The 27,102-nt window shown below is 35.7% G+C and overlaps 1 protein-coding gene and 1 non-coding gene across 2 annotated transcripts in view; one reads left to right on the plus strand and one right to left on the minus strand.

Moving 5' to 3' along the window:
* Nucleotides 1-27,102, minus strand: part of TBC1D32 (TBC1 domain family member 32) — a 332,745-nt gene that overhangs the window by 213,943 nt on the left and 91,700 nt on the right. The window contains exons 16-21 of the mRNA XM_056125154.1: nucleotides 24,954-25,155; nucleotides 24,175-24,257; nucleotides 22,364-22,502; nucleotides 17,404-17,491; nucleotides 14,497-14,615; nucleotides 2,020-2,136 (exon numbers count right to left, since the gene is read on the minus strand). Of these exons, the coding sequence (XP_055981129.1) occupies nucleotides 2,020-2,136; nucleotides 14,497-14,615; nucleotides 17,404-17,491; nucleotides 22,364-22,502; nucleotides 24,175-24,257; nucleotides 24,954-25,155 (748 nt within the window). The remainder of the gene's footprint in view (nucleotides 1-2,019; nucleotides 2,137-14,496; nucleotides 14,616-17,403; nucleotides 17,492-22,363; nucleotides 22,503-24,174; nucleotides 24,258-24,953; nucleotides 25,156-27,102) is intronic.
* LOC130033889 (small nucleolar RNA SNORA51) lies at nucleotides 5,702-5,833 on the plus strand. Its single transcript, XR_008793998.1, has one exon. It is a non-coding gene; the product is annotated as a small nucleolar RNA SNORA51 (small nucleolar RNA).

The raw sequence follows: 27,102 nt of genomic DNA on the forward strand, positions 1-27,102 counted from the left end.
GGCCACTTGTAAGGCAAACCCCTACTGCTGTGCTATCGCTACAGCTTATAGGATATCAGGGATAAAAGCCAGGTCATCAGCATGCAAGACACGTATACCCTTCCCACTGTATTATTGTTCAAGACCCAGAAGACCCACACTTTTATAGAGTGGAAGGTGAGAAGTAAAAAAAGAGGAAGACTTTGACAAAAAGGAAGTTGCAGGCTACCTAAATGAATATGAATCCCTATGCAAAGCAGCAGAGGGAAATCAGCATAGATTTTAAACAACAAAATAACTCAACTACAGCTGTTTGTTTTTTGGGGTTTTTTAAATTTCTAAAGCACACTAGGAAGACAAATTACTGTGAGGATAAATTAAAGATTGAGATTGAAAGGAAAGGGTCAGCTAGGATTAAAGTAAAACTAAACAATAGATGAAGATCTAAGGCAGTCTCAGTAAGAATATAGAAAAGTATAAAAGATCAAGTTACTTGGGAGGCAAAAATCTATAATGATGATTAGTTACATATAAAGAAAGAAAAGTCAACAATGACATCTAGGTTTATGATTCATTAAACTATGTGAGAGTATGATGGTGCCATACTTAGATAAATCTGAATGGAAATTAACTTTATACAAAAAATATTTACATTTGAGGCATAAGATTAAAGATGCCTATGAGTTCTCAATGTGTGTACTAAGTACTAAAAAGCTAAGAATAGAGATTTCATTTACATATGTGATACATATTAGAAAGTTGTTCATATACAACAGAAGGCACAGAATTGAATCAGATCAATCTTGAGGAAATAAGACACACACACATACACACACACACACACACACACACACACACAGAATTTCACAAGGAGACAACAAGGAAAGATAAGAGAACCTAGAAGAGAACCAGCAAGTGAAACAGTCATAGAAAAGTAACTATACCAAATATTGTGAGGTGTGAGGTAATATGTTCCGTGGAATTAGTGAATTATATACATATTAATAACATTTAGGAGAGAAATTTGTTAGTCAAAATACTAAATCACATTCATACATATGTATATACATATAAAATTACATTTTAATGACAGAAATAGCTGCACTTTATATTTTACAATATACAAAGTAACCCAAATTTTCTAAAATATCATGGTAGCACCATCCTCCTGTTGTTATCAATTTGCTCAAGAGTATACCAGTAATGCCTCCATTGTGAGACTTGTTGTTACTGTTTTTGGCATACTGAATACCCCACAGGTAGCTTGCCAGGCTCTGCCGTGTGAACGGGATACTCTCAGAAGCTTGCCAGGTTGTCCGAGAGGGACAGAGAAATGGAACCCGGGTCAGGCGCGTGCAAGGCAAACGCCCTACCCTCTGTGCTATCTAAAAATTACAGTGAAGATCCACAAATTAAAATTTCACTATTAATCAAATCATTTTTACTATTGCATATATAGACATAGTTATGTATACATATTTATTTATGTGTTTAATGCATAAACTACCAAAAAATGAGAAATCAAATATTTCTGAACAATTTAAGCAAGTTATCCATCTGGAGTATGAATATAAACTAGCTTTAAAATTAAATAAATATGTGCACACTTCCCTCATGGGTTCATTAGATATAATCAGAAAGCCGAAAGGACTCTTTAGACACAGTTTATTCCTAATTATTACAGTCAATAAAATACCACTAATGTGACTAAAATATAATAAATCATCTAAATATATATATATACATATATATATATATATCAAACATGCACTTCTGTGTATACCAAACCCCTTTCCTTGGCTGGGATAAATAAAATTTCAAAAGGTATTGTAACTTGGGTGGCCTGCATCAAATATTCCATTCACAGATAATTCAGATATTGATAGACCATAGGTAAAGAGATCAAGTCAGCCTTCAAAAGTCACTAAATCATTCTAGACTTTTTTACAAATTGCAGTTCTGCTAAAAATTTCAAGTAGTGGTATTTATAGAAAGGAAGTATCATTTATAAAAGGGAAAGATGCAATAAAAGTGACTCACAATTATGCATGTTGGAACTTCACGAAGAGAATATTCTGTTTTGTTGGGAAGATCTTGATTGTATACCAACTCATAAACAGCAGAATAAGATAACAAGTTCACCAGCGCCAAAAACGACTGAAGATTAAAAGGGGAAGAGAGAGCACAGTTATTAAAGTGATCAATTTTTATTCAATAATATTTATGGATGACTCATTAAAACAAATTATTATTATTATATGCTATAAGATGTATAGTAAAGTAAGTAAGTAAAAGTAAAGGCCCTCCCGTTGATCATCGATTTGCTCGAGCGGACCCAGTAACGTCTCCATTGGAGACTTTGTTGTTACTGTGTCTGGCATATCGAATACTCTCGGTAGCTTGCCGGGCTCTCCGAGAGGGGCGGAGGAATCGAACTCGGGTCAGCCATGTTGGCTGCGTGCAAGGCAGACGCCCTACCCGCTGTACTATCGCTTGTATTTTTAATGTTATGAATACAATATTATTATCGTCTACAAGTGTTTCTTTTTAATTTTGTTTGGTTTGGTTTTAGGACCACAGCAGTGCTCATGGGCTTCTTCTATCTCCATGCCTTGCTGGTACTTAGGAGCTATGCAATGTCACATTACATAAAACACACATTCAGACCTTTGAACCACCTCTCCAGACCCAGGGTTCATTTTTTTTAATAAGCCTAATGAACCCAAAATTATGTGAAATGTATACACACATCAAGAATAATCTATGTGTTGACATTGCTTAATAAAACAACTAACAACTTTAGAGTTTGAAATGCTGTAGTAATGCATTTTAAAAAGTCTGGTTCTGAAAAAAGATGAAATGATCCATGTTTCTCATTCTCTTCACTGTCATATGTGATGCACAAGAAAATGTGAGATGATAATACTTGGCAGCTCAGAAGAAAATAAGTTCTAGATTTTCTTGCACTCGGGTTGCAGGCTCTTTATTAACTACTTTCCCTAAAAAATCCAACCTAGGCATTATAACTAATGTTTAAAAGTTAAGAATTCTTCTAACGAAAATAGCTCATTTGGGGGGGGGGCAATCTACTTAGTCCATCTTTCCATGAAATTCTTATGCTTCCACTTTCATTTTACCATACTAAGATCAACCTGAATGTTTTTCTCAAGCACATTTCACTCTCCGGCTCCTCTGCTCAAAGAGATGCAGTGGCTGCCCATCACTACACATTATATCGAAACTTCTCAGTATGACTTTTAAAGTACTTTCCTAATACACACCTTTCTTCTCTTCATAGTCACAAAAGCCTCATTTCCTATTATTTCCCACTTCATAAAGCTGCCACTTCCGTCGATCAAACCTGCCCGTGATCTGCGTTTCAGTGAGTGACACACATATAATCTTTCAGAAATCTTACAAACATGATACTCTGGCACTCTCTTGCACATTAATAAGCTTCCACAAGGCTGCCTTTTTTTTTTCCTAGAAGTTCTCCAAATAACTCTACACAACTCTTGACACCTTATTGTCTATCCAGCTATATTTTGGCTTATATTAACAGTGCTTATTTTGTTTATTTGTTTGTTTGTTTGCTTGTTTGGGGGTACCCGGCAGTGCTCAGGGTTTACTCCTGGCTCTGAGCTCTGGGATCTCTCCTAACCGAGCTCAGGAGAACCATAATTGGTTTTAGAGATCCAGCCTGGGTAGGTCACACACAAGGCAAGAGCCTTACTCACTATACGCTCTCTCTCTTTCTCTCTCTTTCTCTCTCTCTTTCTCTCTCTCTCTCTCTCTCTCTCTCTCGTGCTTATTTCTAACTACTGAATTTTCTTCTTTTGCAGAAAAACTGTTCTCATTAGACTCAAGATCTGAAAATCAGAAAAACTAAGAATTTTCATTATAACTGGCACATTAAGAAAATTCAAAGGAATCATACAATTTCTCACAGATTGGTTAAAGACTGGATACTTGGCCAAACACATACAAAAAAGATGGTAGCTGGACTAATCTGTATTTTTTTCCAACTCTAGGCTAAAGTTACTCATTACATGTTGAAAATTATCATAATACACTACTTAAAGCAATACTCAACAGTCCTTTCTTTAATTCCTGGAGGGCCAAGCCCATGTCCTAGCCCTTCCATCCTTTACAATGTCAAATGCAATGCTATCACCAAACAACAGTCATTCTAATGTATCTATTATACAGTAGTTTATAACACATGTTGCTATAAAATTTTTTTTAAAAAATGTTTTTCTATCTTGTCTTTGCCCTGTAAATATCTGAAAGGAAATGTTTCTAACAAAAACTGAAAGAAAAAAAAAATCCAACACAGATTCATAGGCAAGGGATGTGCCTCGACAATTGGTAGAACTTCTGTTTTACATATGATGAAGCCCTGGGTTCAATACCCAGGAATGTAAAAAATAAAGGACACAAAGCTGGTAGCTTCTGGATAAATTTTATCAAAGTAGAATTTTTTAAATCAAGTGGCCATTTATCAAGTACCTATCTAAAGGGAATTCTATACTAAGAATGTGCAATACAGAAAAGGGAAAAAAAACTTGATTGATAAAAGGCTGTTTAGAAAAAATATATAGCATACATGTCTATAATATAGTATAATAAGTTACATTAAAACTAGAGAACTCATGGTTACCAAGAAATCCCTATAAACATCAATTACCAATGATTAGGGCATTATCAGAAACATGATTAATGGAGATAATTTCATGTGTGGATTATTTTTAATCTAATTATCATGAAAACAAGTACGTTAAAAATGAAAACTATTTTTGTAATTTAAATATGCAAATCTTTTACAAGTGTACTTAATATTAACCTAATATTCATAAATTATTATATAGTTTTACAAGAGACTACAAAAATAGCTTTAAATAAATATAAGTTTTTATATTTTACATTGTATATAGAATGATTGTTATAAATTACATATAATACTATTACATTACGCTCTTTTATATAATTTATACATGAATAATGTTGTTGGTGTTTATGAAACCTATCTCCATGTAAAAAAATAAAACAATATGGACCACAGAGAATCATGATTACTTAGAATATGCTCCTCTAAGAAAACTGGGGAGGGGGTCCTTGGACCTGGCATTGCTCAGGAATAACCCCTATAGGACTAGGAAACCACACACAGTGCTGAGGACTGAACAAGGGTCAGTCGCATGCAAAGCAAGTGCCTTGCCTCCTTACTATCTGTGTGGCCAATAAATAAATATTTCTTAGAACTCTCGTAAAAACAATTTAACAACTGCATTTGAACTGATACAACCTAAGTAAAGTTTTAAAGAAAACTGCTGAGACTTTATTTATTTTGTTTCTAGGAAAAACAAATCCATTCCTCAAATACAGAAAACTTTTTTTTCTGAAAGGTTGTATTTATTTTTAAATTTTATTTTGGTTATTCAAGGCTTTTTACCCTTTCATAGCAATTTAATTAAATTATTTTGGGCCATACCTGGCAGTGCTTAGGATTACGCTGGCTTTGTGGCTCAGGGGAATCACTCCTGATAGTGCTCAGGCAATGCTATGTGGTGCCAGGGATTCAAATCTGGACCAGCCACATGCAAGGCAAATGCCTTCACCCCTGTAACTATCTTTCTGGCCCTCGTAGCAATTTTATTTATTTACTTTTCCTGCTTTATTTATTTATTTAATTTTTATTAGTGAGACACCTTTTAAAAGAAAAGGCTTCCTGGTGCTTACCATAGGCTGGGTTCCTTACACTGACTATAAAGAAAGAGGTCATGGTTTAACCCAACCCACTTGTACCTCAGCCCAAGTCCTTTGCCTGGTCTCCATTGTGAATAGAAGGTCATTGGAAAAAAATAATAGAAAATTTTTAAAATAGCATTCTTGGGGCTGGAGAGAGATAGTACAGCTGGTAGAGTGCTTGCCTTGCACATGACCCAGCATCCCATATGGTGCCCCAAGCACTGCCAGGAATAATCCCTGAATATGGAGCCAGATGTAAACTGTAAGTACTGCCAGGTATGACCCCCAAATAAAAGTAAACAGCATTCTGCAAAATTGTGATGAGCAAAGCACTTTTAGAAGTTCAGAAGAAACTTAGATTGTAATCACTGGTTCCCACAAAAATAATGTTAGTAACATTTAATCATCTGAAAATTTATATTAACATAAAACATAAAACTTTCTTCATCTATGTTTTCGAAGAAAAAAATGAGTTCTTATAATGGCAAAGAAACTAATTAAAGATCAGAAGATTGATATATTTTAAGACTGATGCAGAATATCACTTGCTAAAGTCAAAAACTTTTTCTGAGAATTAAAAATTCTTCAAGCAACTGATAATCCATTCAGTTAATTATTCATTCAAAATACTTTAGCACAGACACTTATGAGCAATTGTAGATACAAAGAAGAAAAGTTAAAAAAGAAGAGGTCCCTGAACTCAAACGCACAGTGTACTAAAGGGAAACTACATTTAAACATCATTTAAAACAGGACTGAAAATAATCTGATGGTATACAGTGAAGAGAGGTGGGATGATATTGAGAGGATAGTATTGTTGTACTAAGAAGGGAGAAGTGAGTGATAATACTCCCCAAAGAGCACTAAATATCCACAAAGAGATAAGCTAGTTAACAAATAACATTTTTATCTAGAATAAGGGGAGAAAACTGTTTTTGAAAATGTAATGAGAGTACAATGTTATGCTTTAGTTAGAATGCTATAAAATAAGGTTTGGGGGGATTCTGAAAAGATAACACAGGTCCCATGCACTGACCCGGTTAAATTACTGCACCACGTGGTTCACTGAGCAGCAACAGGTGGATCCCTGAAGACCCCTGAGCACCACTGAGGTGGTCCAGGTAATCCACAAAACTACATAGTCGAGCAGTACTGACTGCTTCTTCAGTCTGCACTTTGACTCACTAGTTCAGTTAGCAGAGAGTCACTAAGGGCCCTTCCCTGAACACACACACACACACACACACACACACACACACACACACACACACAGGTTTTCAGGACACACAACACTGAGGAAATTGAAATAAGCTATTATACCTAATAGAGTATTAACTAAAAATGGTAAGAGTGAACTACTTTAATTTCAATACTTACTAGATAAATGTAGGATATATATTTCAATGTTCGAAACTGAGATAAAACAGATTGAGATTTTCAGATTGAGATTTGTCAGATTTAGAATTAAACTTACAAAAATTTTATCATATATAAAGTCTGTTAATAACTGAAATCATTGGGATTTTCATTCTTCTGTTAACATGGAGTTATAGTTTCATTTTAGAATGTTTAAAGCAATTTTGTATTGGTAAGATAACCCTCCTTATTGGTGAGTAAAACAGATGATTCTTCTATATAATGTTAGAAATAATACAATAATGTTTTCTTAAAATTTCAATTCAGGGGCTGAAGCAGTAACACAGTAGCTAGGGCAATTGCCTTGCACGCAGCTGAGCCGGGTTCGATTCCCAGCATTCCATATGGTCCCTCGAGCACCACCAAGAGTAATTCCTGAGCACAAAGCCAAGAGTAATCCCTGAACATCACTGGGTGTGACACCCTCCAAAAATTTTTTAAATAATGATAGTAATTAGTTAAAAAAAAAGGTTCAGGGCTGGAGAGATAGCACAGTGGGTAGGGCGCTTGCCTTGCACATGGCCGACACAGGTTAGATTCCCAGCATCCCATGTGGTCCCCTGAGCACCGCCAGGAGTAACTCCTGAGTGCAAAGCCAGGAGTAACCCCTGTGCATCACCACGTGTGACCCAAAAAGCAAAAAAATTTTTTAAAAGTTTAACATAATTGAGCCCTCACACCCAAACTCCACCATAGCAAGGGGCCAAGCTCCATGACTTCTGAACCCTGCATGCCACCATCCCATCCAGGTAGATCCACTGCTGGGCTGACAACTGTGTGAACTCTCTGGAACAGGGCAGAGTCTGACTGTCCTCCTGTACAGTCAGCCAGGCAGTCTCCATCCCTGAACTCCACTCGAGCAAGTGGCCCAGCTCCACAACTCCTGAACCCTGCACACCACCATATCATTCCAGTAGAGCACAGCAAACCCAATGGGGAGGAAATAAAGAAGTCCGGCAAACTCAGTGAGTGAAAACAACAAAGAAAGTTCAAGCAGCACCAAGAAACTCAATAAATCCTAAGACACTGACTTTAATGACAACATTTGAGGATGTTTAATGAGATCAAAGGAACAAAAGCACAGTTAGTCAGCAAAGCCAGCAGTGCAGAGAAAAAAAACTAGTGCTGAAATGAGGAAAGTATAGGCAAAAATGAGATTTGTTAAGTAATATTAAAAAACTCAACAGAAGCTCTGAATAGCAGATTAATGGCAGTTGAGTCAAAGATTAAGGAGTTTCAAGATGAGTTGGAGAAAACCACTAGAAACAACAGAAGGTGGTAAATAGTCTGAAAAGAAATAAATACACCAAAAAAAAGGTATGAGCCCAAGGGGAAGAATAACAGGGATTCCTGAAAAACATGAAGGTAAATTTGATGCAGAAATAATACCTAAATCATAAAAATCATAAAGAAGAATTTCCTAGACTTGAGGATTACAGGCAGAGATATCTAAAAGGCCCAAAGGGCACCAGTGAAAAGAAACTCAACTAGAAAAACTCCAAGACACACTATACACAAAACTAAAAAAAAAAAAAATTCAAAGATAAAGACAGAATACTGGAAGCAGCAAGATCAATAAAGCAACTTACAAACAAAAGAGATTCCATAAATTTCACAGCAAATCTATCAAATGCAACTATGAGCTGGAAGGCAAGAAAGGAATGGAGTACAGAAACTGAACAAAATGAACAATTTACCATGTATACTCTATTCAGCTACTTATCATTCAGATTTGAAGAAACAATACAGAGCTTCAGGAACAAGAAATCATTCAGGAAATGTACAGAAACTGAACAAAATGAACAATTTGCCATGTATACTCTGTTCAGCTACATATCATTTAGATTTGAAGAAACAATACAGAGCTTCAGGAACAAGAAACTACTTATGAAGTGTATAGCCTTGAAACCAGTTTTACAACAAGCATTAAAGGAGCTTCTTTAAAGGTCAGGTCACACATCCCCTGGTCATGGATAGGGAGGATTAGCACTATCAAAATGGTCATACTCCCCAAAGCATTATACAGATTTAATGCAGTTCTTATAAATACAAGACATTTTTTAAAGAAACAGATAAAACACTCCTGAAATTTATATGGAACAATTAAGTGCCCACAAAGAGCTAAAGCAATCCTTGGGGAAAAGAAGATGGGTGTCATCACCTTCCCCAACTTCAAACTGTACTATAAAGCAGTAGTGATTAAAACAGCATGGCATTAGACTATAAACAGACCTGCAGACCAATGGAACAGAGTTGAAAACTGTCACAGACTCTCAAATACATGATAACTTAATCTTCGATAAGGGAGCAAGAAATATGAAGTGGAGCAAGGAAATCATCTTCAACAAGTGGTGCTGGGAAAGCTGGAGAGAGTCCTGCTAAAAACTGAACTCAGACCTCTTTCTATCACCAAGCATAAAAGTCAGATCAAAGTGGGTTAAAGACCTCAGTATCAGACCTGACTCCATAAGATACATGGAGGAAAATGTAGGCAGAATCCTCCATGACATTAAAGCTAAAGGATGAAACAACACTGACCAAGCAAGTGGAAACAAATGGTATTACATTAAATTTAGAAACTTCTGCACCTCAAAAGAAACGATGACCAAAATACAGAGAGAGCCCTCAAAATGTGAAAGATCATTTATCCAACACCCATCAGATAAGGGGTTAATATTCAGGATATACAAGTCATCAGTGGAATTGTACAAGAAAAAACTCCAACCCCATCAAAAATTGGGGTGAAGAAATGAACCAAAACTTTCTCAAAAAAGAAATACAATGCCAAAAGTTACAAGAAAAAATTTCCTACATAATCATCAGGGAGATGCAAATCAAAACAACAATAAGATATCATCTCATACCACAAAGACTGCCACACATCAAAAAGAACAAGAACAACTGGGAGAAAGGGACTGTCTTTCACTGTTGGTGGGAATGCTGAAGGTCCAGAATTTTTTGAAAACAATATGGACATTCTTTCAAAAACTAGAAATTGAGGGGGCTGGAATGATAACACAGAGGGTAAGTCACTTCCTTTGCATGCAGCTGAGCCGGGTTCCCAGCATCCCATATGGTCCCCGGACCACTGCCAGGGGTAATTCCTGAGTGAAGAGCTGGAGTAACCTCTGAGCATCATTGGGTGTAATTAAAAGAGAAAAAAAGAAAATAGTATGTGATTCTCTTTGTGGGAACATTTTGGACAATAAATCCTATAGCACAGCAGTAGGGCGCTTGCCTGGCACGCAGCCAACATGGCCGACCCGAGTTCGATTCCTCCGCCCCTCTTGGAGAGCCCAGCAAGCTACTGAGAGTATCTCGCCCACACGGCAGAGCCTGGCAAGCTCCCTGTGACGTATTCGATATGCCAAACACAGTAACAACAAAGTCTCCAATGGAGACGTTACTGGGCCCGCTCGAGCAAATCGATGATCAACGGGAGGGCCTTTACTTTACTTTTTACTTAAATCCTATTTCTCTAATAGATATACAACTACTCAGAGTTTCTAGTTTATATGGGACTCTGGTAGTTGTTCTTAAATAATTTTTTCTAATTTTAAATTTTGAGTTCATGGCATAAAGCTGAAAATTCCCTTGTGGTTATTTAAAATCCGTGTGGCTTTTCTATTGTTCCTTTTTTCTTGAACTTCAATTCCTAATATGCCTAAATGCAGCATGCGTGATCTTGACAGTTCTGCAGTCTCCTATTCCCTATTTTCCAACTACACTTCAGTCATGTGTGTGTGCACGTATCTTAATCAAAGGGTAACAAATATCATTAAACACATCAAAAACAAATAAATAAATAAATAAATAAATAAAAAATCTCCAGGTGAGCATTGCAGCCAAAGATACAAGCACTACAATCAGATGTGTAACAACATCCTGAGAGCATCACCACAAATAAATATGTGTGCACTCCCCGTATTCTTAACAAAAATATGAAAACGGGCTGGAGCGATAGCATAGTGGGTAGAGCATTTGCCTTGCATGCGACCAACCCGGTTTCAATTCCCAGCATCCCACATGGACCCCTGAGTACTGCCAGGAGTGATTCCTGAGTGCAAAGCCAGGAGCAATCCCTGAGCATTGCCGGGTATGACCCAAAAAAAGAAAAAAAAAAAGAAGAAGAAAATGTATATTATACAACCACTGAACATACAATGCAATAAAGTTTGTGATTCCAACTGGAATTTGGAAGATCTGGGTGGTGGAGAACAGTGCAGTCTCCTGCCCCCGCACCTGGCTGTCCTCGCCGGGGCCCCTTGGAGGGGAGCAGGTTGAGCTTTCCTCCCCGCTGCAACCAGGGCTCCGGCAGCCGAAGACCTCCAGGACCAGCCACCACCATGCTGAGACCACTCTCCGCATACATGAAGGTACTGGCAGAGGGACAAATCCACGCGGGTTCCGGGGCCGAGATCTCCAAGCCTACTCGGATTGGGGCCGAGCATCCTCCACCCAGATCCTCCAAATTCCAGTAGGCGGGGGTCACACCCACCAACTGGTCCCCTGGCGCCGTGTAATCCCATCAACGGCCAAGACTCAGTAACTATAAAAACCAGTTCCTGGAACCATGCAGCCGCATTTGCAGCTGTGCGACATCTTATTATGACATCTTATTATCTCATTCCTACTTTGGACAAACAGGCAGGCTACCGAATGTAGCCTGCCCACACGGCAGAGTCTGGCAAACTCCCCGTGGCGTACCCAATATGCCAAATACCAGTAACAATGATGGGTCTCATTCTCCTAAAGAGCCTTGAATACAATCTCAGGGCTAGGATGAAGGAGATGTTACTGGGGCCTGCTCGAGGCAATCGACGAATAACAGGATGATTTGTGATTTTTGTGATTTTGTGATTATTTAATGTTCCTGAGCTTATGATTATTTTACTGGAGGATACTATCCCACCATTGCAGAAATTATAACTTCTGACTAATTTTACATTATGCTTTATGGTACCCTTTGAATGGAAATTTACCAGACTATCATAAAAGTCAAAATTGGGAATCAATATTTTATTATGGTGGATTTTTGAGAAAATGTTAGATATACTAAAGGCAATTAGTTACATTATCTGGGTGTTTTAGATAGTTCGTTACATTACTCCATTTGATAAATGACAACATCTGCTCTGTCCTCTCCTTCAAAAAAATATGGCTAACTTTCTATTATATTCTAGTCTAAGAGTAAAAACTGTTTTTCGGTTCTAACAAGACTTTAAAGATAACCTACTACCTGTGCCCCTCAAATACTCTTTCCCAAATATCAAGAAACATGAATACTTCCTAACATCTACTATAAAGTCAACATCATCTTAAAACCATTACAGAGATATAACTAAGGAGAGAAAATCTCAGATCAATATTCCTCATGAACAGAGACACAAATATTCTCAACCAAATTTTAACAAACTGAAATCAACAATATATCAAAAGGATGATACACCAATGTGGAATTCATTCCAAGGATGCAAAGATGGCTGAATAATGCTATGTACAAATCAATAAAAGATTAATATTATTACATCAATAGAACCATACGAAAAAAACTTCCAATAAAAGATGGGTAGGAAGAATATACCTCAAGATAAAAAAGGTCATATATAACAAACTCATCAGTCTCAAGGGCAAAAAAACTAAAAGTCTTACCTAAAAGATCAGGCAAAAAATCAAGGATATCCACTTTGATAACTATTACTCTAACAGTAAGTCCTCAACATAGCAATAACACAAGAAAAAAAAAAAAAGCAGCCAAATTGGAAAAAAGTTTAACATCACTATTTGCAGCTGGCAGGAAATATAAATAGAAGAATTCAAGTTCTCCCCTAAAACACTTAAAAAATAATTAATACACTAAAATAACAGATTATAAAATCAACTAAAAATAATCATTTTTTTCTGTATGCAAACAACTAGAATTTTCTTTATAATAATAACAAAAAGTCAATAATAAAATAAAACAATTCCATCAAAAAAAAATATGGGGAAGAGGGGATGAACAGGCACTTGCTCAAAGGAGACATAGAGATAGTCAACTGGCAAATGAAAGTGTTCACTCTTACTGTCAGGAAAACGCAAATGAGTAAGTCATCATTCCACACCAATGAGAATGTCCAACATAAAAAAGAAAGTGGATGGGCCAGAGTGATATAGTACAGAAGATTGGGTGCATGCCTTGCATGCAGCCTACCCAGGTTCAATGCTAGAAACCCATATGGTCCCCCAACTTCACCACACAGAGTCAGAAGTAAGCCCTGAAGATCACTAGGTGTATCCCCACAAAACAAAGAGAGAGAAAGGGAGAGAGAGAGAGACAGAGACAGAGAGACAGAGACTGAGGAAGAGAGAGATACTATAAACACCATTGTTGGTTGGCATGTGGTGAAAAAGGAGTCCTCATTCACTGTTTTGGGAACTTTAAACTGGTTCCATCTCTCCATTTCTATAGAAATCAGTATGGAAACTTCTCCAAGAATTAAAAATTGAACTTACCATGAGAACCAGTGATTCATTCCTTGACATCTATTCATCTATCCCAGTAGCACACACGTGTTCACTGCAATGCTATGTATAGTCAAGACAGGGAAATAACCCAAGTTCCCAAAAGCAGGTAAGTGAAGATAGAAGCTGTAGTTCATAAACAAAATGAAATACTACTGAGTTATAAGAGACGAAATCTTGCCTTTTGTTGCAATAGGAATGGATCTAGAAGGTTGAGTGAAAAAGGTCAGAGGGAGGAAAAATACTGGCTGATCTCACGACAAGTAGAATATAAAGAAACAGGTTGAGGTTACCAAACAGTAACAGAAGTAGGCTTGGAAGGGGGAAGGAAGTTCAAAGAAGTGACTTGAGGACAGTGGTAGAGTGTATCTGGCACTTTATGGACATGGAAGTAGATGTTTGTGGAGGAGCAGTAATTTTGTATGCCAAATACATACACATTATCACTATTGTAACCAAGTTACCTCAATCACAATAAAAAACAACGATGTTCTTATCACACAAAGATGTTTGACTGTTTTGTTATTAGTTGCTGGTTTTGTTTTAAAATGTGTATAATAATTTTGTAGCATAATTTTTGTAATTTTTTTGCAATATGCATCTGTGTCAAAATTCTTTACATTAGAAAAACTAGTAAAACATCATAAGGAACACTTCATTATTAAATATAATTTAAAAATCAATTTTGTTGTTCACCAAATTCATTCGAAAATGGTAAATAAAATGAAAAAGAAATAAAAACTTGGTAAGGTTTATATGTTACTGAATATACTAATAACAGTGATTAGAGCTTAGAGAAAGTGATTTCTGAAAATAAAGAATCCATATATTACAGTAATTATTTCTTACCTTTAAACAACTTCGGTCAATAGGATCCACTGGAGTAGATTTGGGATGGGTTACTCTAACATCATCTCTTCCACATTCCAGATTAGCCCATAATTCAGATGTAAGTGCATTAATAAACCCTAAGAAAAGTTATGTTGTATAAATATTCATAAAAGAATATTTATTCAGATTAAAGAGAACAATAAAATTTATTCCTCACAAGATTGGTCCACAATAACAAAAACATATTTTCATCTTAAGTTTGAAATAACATTTGATCTTGACAGGTACTTTATCTTCTATTATTAAAACACCATTATCATTACCATTACAAAACATCACTGACAAACTCTAAAAGTCTATTTTCCTGAAAGATGGCTGTCTTGAATTCCATCATTTATACTTTGCCAGCAACTTATCTTGTTAAAGTTTTATTTTGAAAAATAATGAGGTTTTTTGTGAAATGCAGTAACTTCTTCATGAAAAGTTTTTCCCCCCCGAAAATTAAAGTTTACAGGCTTATTTTGTAAAAGAGTGAACTATGTGATGAAGCTTATATGTTTTGTGTGTATGTGCATGTGTGTGTGTGTGCATGTGTGTGTGTGCGTGTGTGTGTAAAATGATGTATTACGTGGCAGGGTGGGCATCCAAAGAGCTTATGTGGGTGGGTTCCCTACTCTGCCCTATTCTGACATAGCTACTTCTGTCATTACATATAAGAATACTGGTTTTATTTCCAAAAAGTATATAGCTCAATACTGTCAAAATTCTCTTGAGTCAGTCAGATACTATCTTTCTAAGTGATTAAGCCTGATAATTAAATTCCCTTATGAAGATTACAATCATTTGGAAAGACATAAAACATCTAATCATAAAATCAGTGAGTTCAAAATGGCACTAGACCACAGAGGATTTTCTGGCATATTAGAAAAAAAGCTCTGAAATGAAGAACATATGATTATATTACAAATCTGCCAGTTTATGAGATATATAACCTTACACAAATCCCTCAACTTTCTTAGAGAATATGTTCTCCCACTTGGAAACTGAAAAAGTGATATATCTGAAAGTTTCCATGAAATACAAATAGGAGGATAAATGTAAACTTGAAAAACTGCATTTTACCCTCCATGAAAAATGTGATACTCTGAGATTCACCAGTTTAATGACTTTAAAATCAGGTAAATGTGAGATTAAATTTATTCCTCAAATGTTTTCATTATTGTGACCCTGAGTACTATGATCAATTAATTTTATTCTAAATAGAATTATATTAAATGATTCACAGAAGATATCTCAAATAACCAAAGTTATCTTAAGACAAAAAAGAAGAAAGAAAAAACAATAAAACAATGAAGTACTCCATACCCCAGCTTCAAACTATACTACAAAACTATACTGATCAAAAATACAGTAATCAAATTAGTATGGTATTGGATCATAACAGACCTACAAATCAATGGAACAGAATTTAAAGCACAGACCTAAATCCTCATACATATGAGTAATTAATCTTCTATTTAGTAATCAAAAGCACAAAGTGAAAAAATGACATGTTAATATGGTGTGGGGAACACAAGTGACAATCAAAATAATAAAATTAAATAATTATTGCACACCATGAACACAACTCAAAATGGATAAAAAACATTCATGTTATCTAACAGAATACATTAAGAAAACATAAGTGAGACACTTCATGATACTGTAGTTCCATTTTAATGACAAGAGAAAAAATGCAAAAAGAAACAAATGGAATTACTTCAAATTAATAATCTTCTGCACAGTGAAAGAAATAATCAGTAAAATAAAATACAATCTACTGAATGGGAGAAAATATTCATATATGACAAAAGGATAAGGAGCTCACACAACTCAATAGCCAGGAAACAAACAACCCTACCAAAAAAAAAAAAAATAAGGAAAGGAGCACATCACCAAAAAAGACTTGTGGATACCCAAAGCAGGCACAGGGAAAAACTGCTCAAGATCACTTAAGGAGAAAATGCACAGCAAACCGACAATTGAGATACAACATGTTAGAATGATCGTGAGAAAAAAATGAGATACTACATGTTAGAACGATCCATATCTAAAAGGCCAGGAACATATTGTTGAAACCTCATTCACTATTGCTAAGAATCAAAACAATATGGGAAATTCTAAAATTTTTAAGATAGATCTACCATATTATCTTGTAACTTCCATACACAGACATCAGTTCAAAGAAGACAAAACAGCATTTTGAATATATATGCATATCTATGTTCATCACAATACTATTTACAGTATAAAGCAATTCAAGTGCCCAACAACAAAAAGTAGAAAAAAGATTTGGAGTAAACAAACAATGGAATTATTATTTATGAAAATATGAAATCTTGGTATTCTGAAACAACAAAGACAAAAATGTCGAGTCATGCTGTTAAGTCAGAAAGAAAGAGACAAAATATACCACTAAATTGTTAAATATAACATACAGAAGCAAGTGATACAAGGGAACAAATTTAAAGGAAAACAAAGCATGGATTTGATTATAGACGTCAAGAGACAAGGAGAACAGAAAGAAAAGCAGAAGTAGGAGATGTTCTAATGAACCACAGTGAAGGAAACTGGTCCTACAGTGGTGAAGACATTATGGTATTGAACTTTGAAGAAGTGTGAAGCACACAAACCTCAAAAACATATATTGTCTTATTAAATAAAGGCTATCACAAAAAAATTAAAATAAGTGTTTAATGGTCAGAAATAGGATAGGGGTTCAAGCACTTATTTTTATCCAGTCAATCCCAGTTTGAGTCTTTAATACTACATGGTGATGGTCCTCTGCAATGGGTAAGTCTTGAGTACTGAGGCAGGACTAACCCATACACAGCTAAATGTGGCTCAAAAAACAAAACAAAACAAAATAGAAAACAAAAACCTTACCTGAGCTCTGTAGTGCTACAGCCCCTGCTGATGTTGATGCCACTTGTGTAACCAAAATTCCATAGCCAAACTTTTTATGCTTATTGATCTGACATAAAATAGGGAAAATAATGAAAAAGGAAATATTACATAAGATTATATTTACATACTATACATAGTTATTAAGTTTTATCAGAATATGAGATTCAAAATAACAAGAATAATAAAAACAGTCTCTAAACCATTAGCCATTAGTAAACAATAATGCAGTATTTTTCACAACCTTATTTCCAGCCATTAAAATAGCTCTTTGACAAGAAGCTATTTTGACCTTGAACAACTGATTTGCCTTTATTTCCTAATACATAAAATAAAGGCCGTTGACCAAATGAAAACTTAGAATCCTTCCAATTCCAAATTCTTATCATCATATTCCTTTAGTTGTATCCTCAACAATAACTTTCCTCATCAATAAGTCTGCATTAACTGACAGTTTTTAAACTGTTATTTAAAGTAATCAAACTACTTCAATGAGTTCTTTACAGTTCTTGGTTTATTTAGTTTTGTTTTCAGGTCATACCTGGTACTACTCCAGGAATGTCGGTTGGAGCTACAGAGCAGAGAATAGGGGAAAATGCAGTGCCAAGGAACAAACCTGAGACTCTAACTGTAAGCACCTGCACTCGCTCTTTAAGCTATCTCCCTGAGCAAGATCATCTTGAAAATGACAATTATTTTTAGCTATAACATAATCTGTTTTCATAAGGGAAGACACAGAGGTGTAGGATAGTGAAGAATTCATACAATTTCCCCAACAGCTCTGGGGCTAAAAAAAATAGTAAAGATATTAAGGTGCTTAACAACTCTTGCATACAGCCGACCAGAGTTTAATCCCTAGGACCACATATAATGCCCAAGCACTGCCAGGGATCTCTCCTGAGCACACAGATAGGAACAACCCTAAGCATCACACAGGTATGACACAAACACCCTCAAACACAGAAAGAAAAAGAAGATTCCATAGCTGTGAAGAAACCTTAAATAACGTTTAAATTAAGTATTGTATATGCAATCAAGGTAGAAATTTTAAGTACATGAACTCTTAGCAAAACAGAGTAAAGAAATAACGAAGACTTGCTACTATCACGTAACATATACAATGCTTTACTGCTAGGACTATGGAATTAGTATCATGGTCCAATTCCAGTCTGATCCCTGGCACTGCAGGGTCCCCTGAGCATCATCACAGAGTATAGCCCTGGAGATCCTGGAGCATCACCAAGAGTAACAGCAGTGGTCCACAGTATGATTGGTTCTGCAGACTCAGTCCTTCTATCCAGCAGTTGGGCCCAGTGAGCTGAGAATCACTGGGAGAGGTCCCCAGGCCCACTGAGCACTGCTTGCCATGTTTGCTTCCCCAAAAAAGGTTTAATTCTAAACAAAGATAACCAATTAAAATTTATATTTTCTCACCATTTCATTAAAACTATCAAACATTAAAACACAAAACAGTACATTCAGTTTTAAATGCTAAGGAAAGTAAAGATAAACTAAAAATACTAAGAGACATCTAGGTAAATTTCTCAATTTCCAGCTATTCGTATCTTTATAAATTTGCCTTTCCTTTCCCTTTTTATTACTCATATTTCCCATTTTCCTTAATTTAACATCCATTAGTTCTGCAGTTACATGGCTTAAGTGTAAAACAAGATAAATGTCCATCTTTTTGCCACTTGACTTTCTCCATAATAGCTTTTAAAAAAATACCTTACTCATTTATCACCCCATTGACCCTGCTGATTCAGATATTAGGAGCCATAGGGAATTCCCAGCTCACACTAAATCCCACAAAGGTTAACACACACAAACACAGACAGAAAAAAAACACTAAAATACAGAAGTTAGAGATGCATTACTAAAACTTAATTTTTATGGACACGGGACTAGAGAGTGTAGAGTGTTGAACAAAGCTGGCATAGGTTCAATCCCTTGACATCCCTTAAAGTCCCTTCAACCCCACAAGGAGTGATCCCTGAGTACAGAGTCAGGAGTAAACCCTTAGCACACCTGCATGTGAGCCATAAAAACAAAAAATTAAAATTAAAAACCATGGAAAACGTTAAAAACAAATCTGAGTTCTAGTCTACTGCTGTCAATAACTAGTGGGCATACACATTATTTAACCAGCTTGGGTTTCAAGTTTTATGTCAGCAAAATTAAGAAAATGGGCTCATAGCAATCTCATAATATAATTGACACACTCTAATTTTTTTTAAATATTTTCAATAGCACCATCAAACAGCAGCATTCAAGTATTATCAGTAGCTTATAGTCCAGTGAGGTACAGAAAACAGTATTTTCTATTATAACACATGCAGTGGCATTAACACTATATTGTTTTAAATTTATGAACATAAAAAAGTAACATCAGTTCAGAGTATATTATTTTAATAGTGAAAGATATGTCTGCATGTTCTTAAGCATGTCAGTGAGAAAGAAAAATATGTGAGCAGTTTAAGTGTCTTCAAATATGTGATAATAAAAATTAAAATCCAATAGGCTAATTAGTATATAATGAGATAATAAAATTCATCAGCAGAGAAAGTCAATTAAAATAAACACAATTTTGGGGCTGGAGCGATAGCACAGAGGGTAAGGCGGTTGCCTTACACGCAGCCAACATGGCCAACACAGGTTTGATTCCCAGCATCCCATATCCCCCAAGCACCGCCAGGAGCAATTCCTGAGTGCATGAGCCAGGAGTAACCCCTGAGCATCGCCGGGTGTGACCCAAAAAAGCAAAAAAATAAATAAATAAATAATTAAAAAAAAAAAAACACGATTTCTTGGGGCTGGAACAACAGTAAGCAAATAAGGCATTAGCCTTACATTGGGGCAACCTGGGTTCAATCCCCAGCATCCTATATGGTTCCCTGAGCCTGCCAGAATGATCCCTGTGTGCAAAGCCAGAAGTAGCCCTGAGCACCACTTGGTGTGGCCCAAAAATAAAAAGAAATTTCTTTTATATAAATGTAAAAAGCCTGAAAAAAGTTTAAACATTTGTCACACTGTGAATGCCACTGTCTCCACAAAATTCATGCTGAAATCCTAATTCCAAAACTTAATCGTGGCAAAAAGGTCTTTGTCAAGAGATTAGATCATCAATGTGGAAAGTCCCTATAAATGAAATGAATGTTACTAAAAAGACTGTAGCAGTCTCCATATTCACTTCTGCTAAATGAGGACATACTGAAAAGTGTAAAAACCAAAAGAGACTTCTAGATGGTGGCTCTGTAATCTTAAAACTTCCAGATTCCAGCACCATGTTCATTGTTTCTCTCAGTACAATAGCCAAGAAGCAACCCAAGTGTACAACAATAAATGAATGGATAAAGAAATGGTGGTGTATGTATACAATGGAGCTACAAGAAAAAAATAAAACTACACAATTCACAGCAACTCAGATGGAATTGGAGGGTGGGGTTATTGATACTGATGATATTGATAATATCAATCAATAACAAATCTTAGATACTAGAATACAGACCTAAGAGTGGCAGGTTTGTGTTGACAGGGTGAGGGAAATGAATAGGCTGATTGGAAGTAATATAGGGAGAGTGCTTGGAGCAAATGTTTGGTGCCAAAGAAAGTGACAGTATGCAACAAAACCATAATTGTCAATCAAAAACTAAAAGGGGGATGGGTGGGAAGACAAGATAGATTGGTTGGATCAGAGGATGGACATCGGGATGGAGGAATTAGACCACAGGCATTTTAGTTCAATACCTTCAGACAGCTATACTATAAACTTGAACACCACTGAAACTACATTACCTAAATTATAATAAGCAGTAAAAAAAATAATAAAAATGAATAAATGTCTATTGTGGCAAAACCTGAATGGAGTAACATAATAATCTACAAGAATATTTATATCCAAGAGTATTATTTTATATCAAATGCATTGGTACAAAAACCTGGAATAGAAAGATGCACACAAGGTAAAAGAAACTGCAAACAGAATTAGAATTGACAGGAATAAAAATAAGAAAAAATGACAGGAATAGATGAGAATACACCTATAGATGAGAACAGATAAGAAGGCAAAGCATGAACGGAGACATGTAAATGACTATATTCTATTATGCAAAAACAAATATGTCTGCATGTAAAAACATTTAATCAGAAATCCACAAACTAGTCTTCATGTTTTACTTGTGAAGAGTTGGTCAAGGGCCTTACTCATGAACTATTATTTATCTGTCACTGGGAAAATCAACATCTAACGTTATTTTTTCATGGTTTTCAACAAAATCTGGAAATTGCAGCTGACCAGAGTAAAGAAAAACAAACAAACTGATATTTATAACTGGCAACCTAATTTCATCAAAAAATAGCAGAGAACAAATATGAAGCAAACGTTTTTTGAATTCTAAACGTTTTTAGAATCCTAAAATATGCATAAATCTTGGAATATTTACTATGAGACAAAAAAATCTAAACAGACCTCAGTGAAACACAGACTAACTTAATTGTAAATTTCAGCTACTTGTACTATTACTAACAGTACTATTAAATTTCAGTTAGCAAAATCTCCCTACAAATATCTGTTTCCTATAAAAAGTGAAGCTTGAACTCTTAAACTGACACATATATTTATATCCACTAAGTTTTCCTCCTGGAATTTCACCCAATTTTAGTATATCCAAATGCTTGATATCATATTGATAAAACATCTGGATGACTACTGAATTTTTCAACTTCATCTGCTCATTAGCTCTCCTGTAAACATAGTCATAGATACCAACATCAACTCTGTAATGCTTCCCTGAAAAAATAACAAGTTAAATATCACAATGCTATATGGGTTTTTAATTGAGGCTTAATAACTTCTTCATGCATAGAAAAAACAGAATGATGTTCTTAATGGATTTTATAGCAATAAAAATTCCTCTTGCCTGTGGGAGATGGTAATTCATACCTGTAATTTTTTTGCATATTGGTTGAACATAAATGTCACACATTCATTGATGGCACCTGTTCTTTGAAGAAGCAGTAGTCCTTTGGGAGTAGCAGCAAAATTTAGTAAATCATCTAACAAATTCTCTTCCCAAGCCATACTGAAACAAGTAAAACATGAAATTACTGCATTCAAAAACTTTTTTACAAACCATTTCAGTTCAATGATGCTAAAAATTAAAATTACATACAGTATACATTAATTTCAAAGTAATCAGTAAATGTTCACAAAACTTGGATTAAAAACAAACTGGTGGTCACTGTAGGGAAGTGGAAAGTGGGTGAGAAAATGGGGCAAAAGAAGATGACTAATGATAGATTAAAAACCAGACTTCTGGTGGAATTTTAATATATATTGAAGACAAATTATGTTATGTTTTAATATATATTGAAGACAAACCATAATGGTATGTAAGTCAAATCTATTGCTATTAATCATGTTACTTCAATTTAACCACTGAATTTTGTCACCTAAATGATTTTAGGTACTCTACACCAGGATGTTTTCACTTGGGGCACCCCAGAGGGGGGTGGGTGAGAGCCCTCCCCACTCCAAGGGACCCAGCCCCGACACCGACCTCCACTACCCAACCGCTGCCACACTCCAAGCCTCTTTCCACATGTCAGGCCAAGCCTCACACATGAGTGAACATATTTCTGAACCGACACATCATAAAACACTTCCTACCCATTTTCCATAAGTGAAACCATGTTTGATGGGGCTCAGACAGTAGGCAACAAATTATATAAATATATATATATATATATATATACATATATATACATATATATGTGTATATATATATATATATATCTTGAAGAACCCGGCAAGCTACCGTGAGTATCCTGCCCGCACGGGCAGAGACTGGCAAGCTCCCTGTGGCATATTCAATATGACAAAAACAGTAATTAAAATAAAAATATAAAAAAATAAAGGACCTCATTCCCCTGACATTGAAAAAACCTTCAATCATTGTGAAAGATGAGTAAGGAGCACTTGCTAAAATTTCAGGGCTGGAACGAATAAAGACATTACTGGCGCCTGCTCGAGTAAATCAATGAACAATGGGAACAAGTAATACAGTGGTACAGTGATGTTTTTAATTAGATTCTAAATAAAACATAGTTTCTTTGGAATAGCATTCTTCTATTTTTAGATTTTCTGTCCCAATACTTTTCCTTCACTAACTGAATTAAATAGTAACTGAAATGTCAGCATTTCCTTAACACCTGTGTTCTCTCATCCATGCCTTAATTTCATTCTGGTTTCCTACATAATTCTGTGTTGCCTGGGCTTCCCAAGCCTGGACTCTGCATAATTTCTATACTTTCTTTCATTATAAAATATCAATCTAACTTTCTAGAGTATATCATATATTATCTTTTTATTTTCATTGTTTTTAATTTACTGTCCTCTTGAAAAATGACATTTTCTTACTCTGAACACCTCTTAAAGGGGTTTGTGCCTGAGTGCAATCCTTGGTGCCATATGTTCCCCCAACCATCTCCCAGTGTGGCCCTGAAGGACCCCAGGCATCACCTGGGTGGCTCCAGGGGTCTCAATCATCACAGGACCCGTGCAGAGGTGCTGACCAAGTGTTACCAGGAATGGCTATCAGGTCCCCTAAGCAACACCTGGGATGTACAAAAAAAATATCCTCCTAGGCATATGCACACACACCTTTTTTGGAAACTATTTTGCATCAAATTTTTACACTGTCATTTCTTAATTATTCAGCAAATGTAAAACACAAACTGATCAGTTGTACTTACATGTTTTGAGATTCCTGGCTTACTGAAGAAACAGAATCTGAACCTTCTACTGGAGTAGGAATTCTTTCTGATAGTAAACTTGTCTAAAAGAAGAGTATTTACAATTACTTAAATTAATATCTTACATTAGTCACCAAATCTCATTGTATTTAAACTTCAATGCAATTACCATGACATTACCTCAAAATTTAAATTTTACATCCTCAATACTATGTGCAATGCCTCATAAATAAGGCATATAGGGGCAAGAGAGAGAGTACAGAGTGTAGGGCGCTTGCCTTGCATACAGCAGACCCAGGTTTGAGCCCGCAACTACATATGGCCCCAGGAGTCTCGCCAGGAGTGATCCCTGAGAGCAGAACCAGGAGTTAAACATGAGTACCACTGTGGGTCTGGCTCAAAAACCAAAAAAAGTAAATATGGCATATAAATGAGAAAACAACATATATATTATTTTATATATATTATATATATTATTTTCAAATATATCTATATTAGACTACATATTTTCAGTGTCCATAACCAAAATCTAACTGTTTAAAATTGCTCAGAAATTATTTTCAAAGAGGGATGTCAAATTACACAAAAGCAGTCTCTCCTATCAAAACAAAAGATACTGTAGTACTCAGTTATCAAAAAAAAGCATTGTCTTCTAAAACATGGTGACAAGAAGAAGTCACTTTTGCCCCATTAAAATATTTTAACTGTAGTGATACCTATAAAAGTGATTATATTTGAAATAAGAATTTACAGGGAAGAAAAAAAATTAAAATGCTTACCTTTTTCCATGCCTTTGCTATAGACTCATGCAAGGCATAAGGAATTAACACCTGCAAACCTTCACATGTACCATATATTTGGCGACACACAGAAATAAAGGCTCCTTTAACCATAGGTAACATTTCTGAACCAGAAAAAATAGAAATATCTTCATCAAGAAGTTTCTTCGAGAACTGGGCGATTATATGGACACCTGTAGGACTAAAAGATAATTCCTAAAAGTGATTCCATGTTATAAATCGTGAATGCACTATCACAAGGGCTAGGTCACCACAAATTCTTCATTTGTGCCCTTTAAAATCCATTCCGCTATTGTTTGTTGTTTACATGTTTTCCAGAATAATTTATTCATTAAAATCTACTAAATATGGTATCAAGGTGACCTGTGTGGATTGTGTTGATAGACACTAATAGGATTTTACAAGTCTGTCAGTTAATAAGCCCAGTAACTCATGTCATCATGTGGCTTTATTTCTACACATATCGTTGAAACAGATTACTTTTCAAGAAATCTCAGTTTGGACAAGCCATAGATACAGCAAGATCTGTATAAACAGGTAAATAGATACTTTCTTTTTCTTGAGTTAAAAGTCTCAGCTTCAGCAAAATTAAGAACATAGGACAGAGCTGGGAAGACAGGACAGTGGTTTAGTCTCTTGGCTTGCACGCAGCCAACCAGGAACTGATCTCTAGCACCGCACATGAACTCCTGTGCACTGCCAAGAACAAAGCCAGTAGTCTGAATTCAGCATAAAGTCAGGAGTAAGACATGAGTGGCAGTCCAACTGTGTGGTCCAAATCCCTCCGCTCCAACAGTAGGTGAGTCAAAGAATGCACAATGAATCACATATATGAACCAGCGTTTTTTCTATGATTTGAAGGTTTCTGAATGAATGGGCTCAAATCTGGTATCAGTCACGATCCTCCCATTCATCAATTTGCTAGTGCGGGCCCAGTAACATTGTGAGACTTGTTACTGTGTTTGGCATACTTAATACGTCACGTGTAGCTTGCCAGGCTTTGCTGTGCAGGCGAGATACTCTCGGTAGCTTGCCAGGCTCTCCAAGAGGGGCGGAGGAATCGAACTCTGTTTGGCCATTTTGGCTGCGAGTAAGGCAAACGCCCTACCGGCTGTGCTATCGCTCCAGCCCCAAGTCTGATATAACTGTTAAAAAGACTGCTTAAAGAATAGACTAAGGAAACTACAAAATGTCACTAACTTTAATCATTAATAGCTTAAATAAAAATACATTACTAGTTGCTATTCAAAATCAAAAACCTGGTCTGAATCTCCAAGAAGGCAGGATGTACATATTACCAAGCCACCTTGTTTTGCCCTTTTCATCTAACTTTTCTCTGGCATTTACCACTGCTCCCCTTCAGGTGTAATAAGCCTTAATAATAGAGGTGGTCTGAGTTGGACCATACAGTGAAGAATATGCAGAGAGAAATATTTAACAGATTTATATATTTAAAACATAGACACTGGGGGTGATGTGTTGCAGATCCATAGGCTAGCCATCCATAGGCAGATCCATATTCTACAGTGAAAATATTACATTGAGTTCAAAATCCCTACTACTTTTTTTTTACAGAAGTGGTTCCATTACCAAGATCTGGTTCCTTAAAGATTAGGGCAGTTTAACAGTGATAAATTAGAAATAATTAATAATAATAGAAAATGAGGAAAATCATATTTCTAATGAGCCAGGTATTGTTCTAAATATTTAAATTAATTCATTTAATCCTCACTATAATTCTATGAAGTAGTTCTATTATTCTTCAGTTGTTTGCAAAAAATATACTTAAGGATTACAAGACAAGCAATGTAAACTGTATCACACAGTTAGTAACAAGTAGAATCACATTTAATTTGTCTTTCCTGGAAATAAAAACAATAAGAAGAACAGTAGTAACATGACTGATCATTGAATCTCCACATACCTCTCATCAATCTTCAAAAGTTATGGAGAGTTCACCAATATTCTTTTATCTGTTTCCCAATGAACCTCCTACAATCCCATGCCCAGTGATCACATTATTATACCCAGATTTCACATTATTATATCCACAGTTCATCTCTAGAATATCTCTATTTTCTTACGGTAAGTAAAGGAATCCCACATTAACTTACTTATTTATTCCTAT

This window comes from Sorex fumeus, unplaced genomic scaffold, assembly GCF_029834395.1.
Source record: "Sorex fumeus unplaced genomic scaffold, SorFum_2.1 ptg000054l, whole genome shotgun sequence".
In the NCBI taxonomy this organism is placed as follows: Eukaryota; Metazoa; Chordata; class Mammalia; order Eulipotyphla; family Soricidae; genus Sorex; species Sorex fumeus.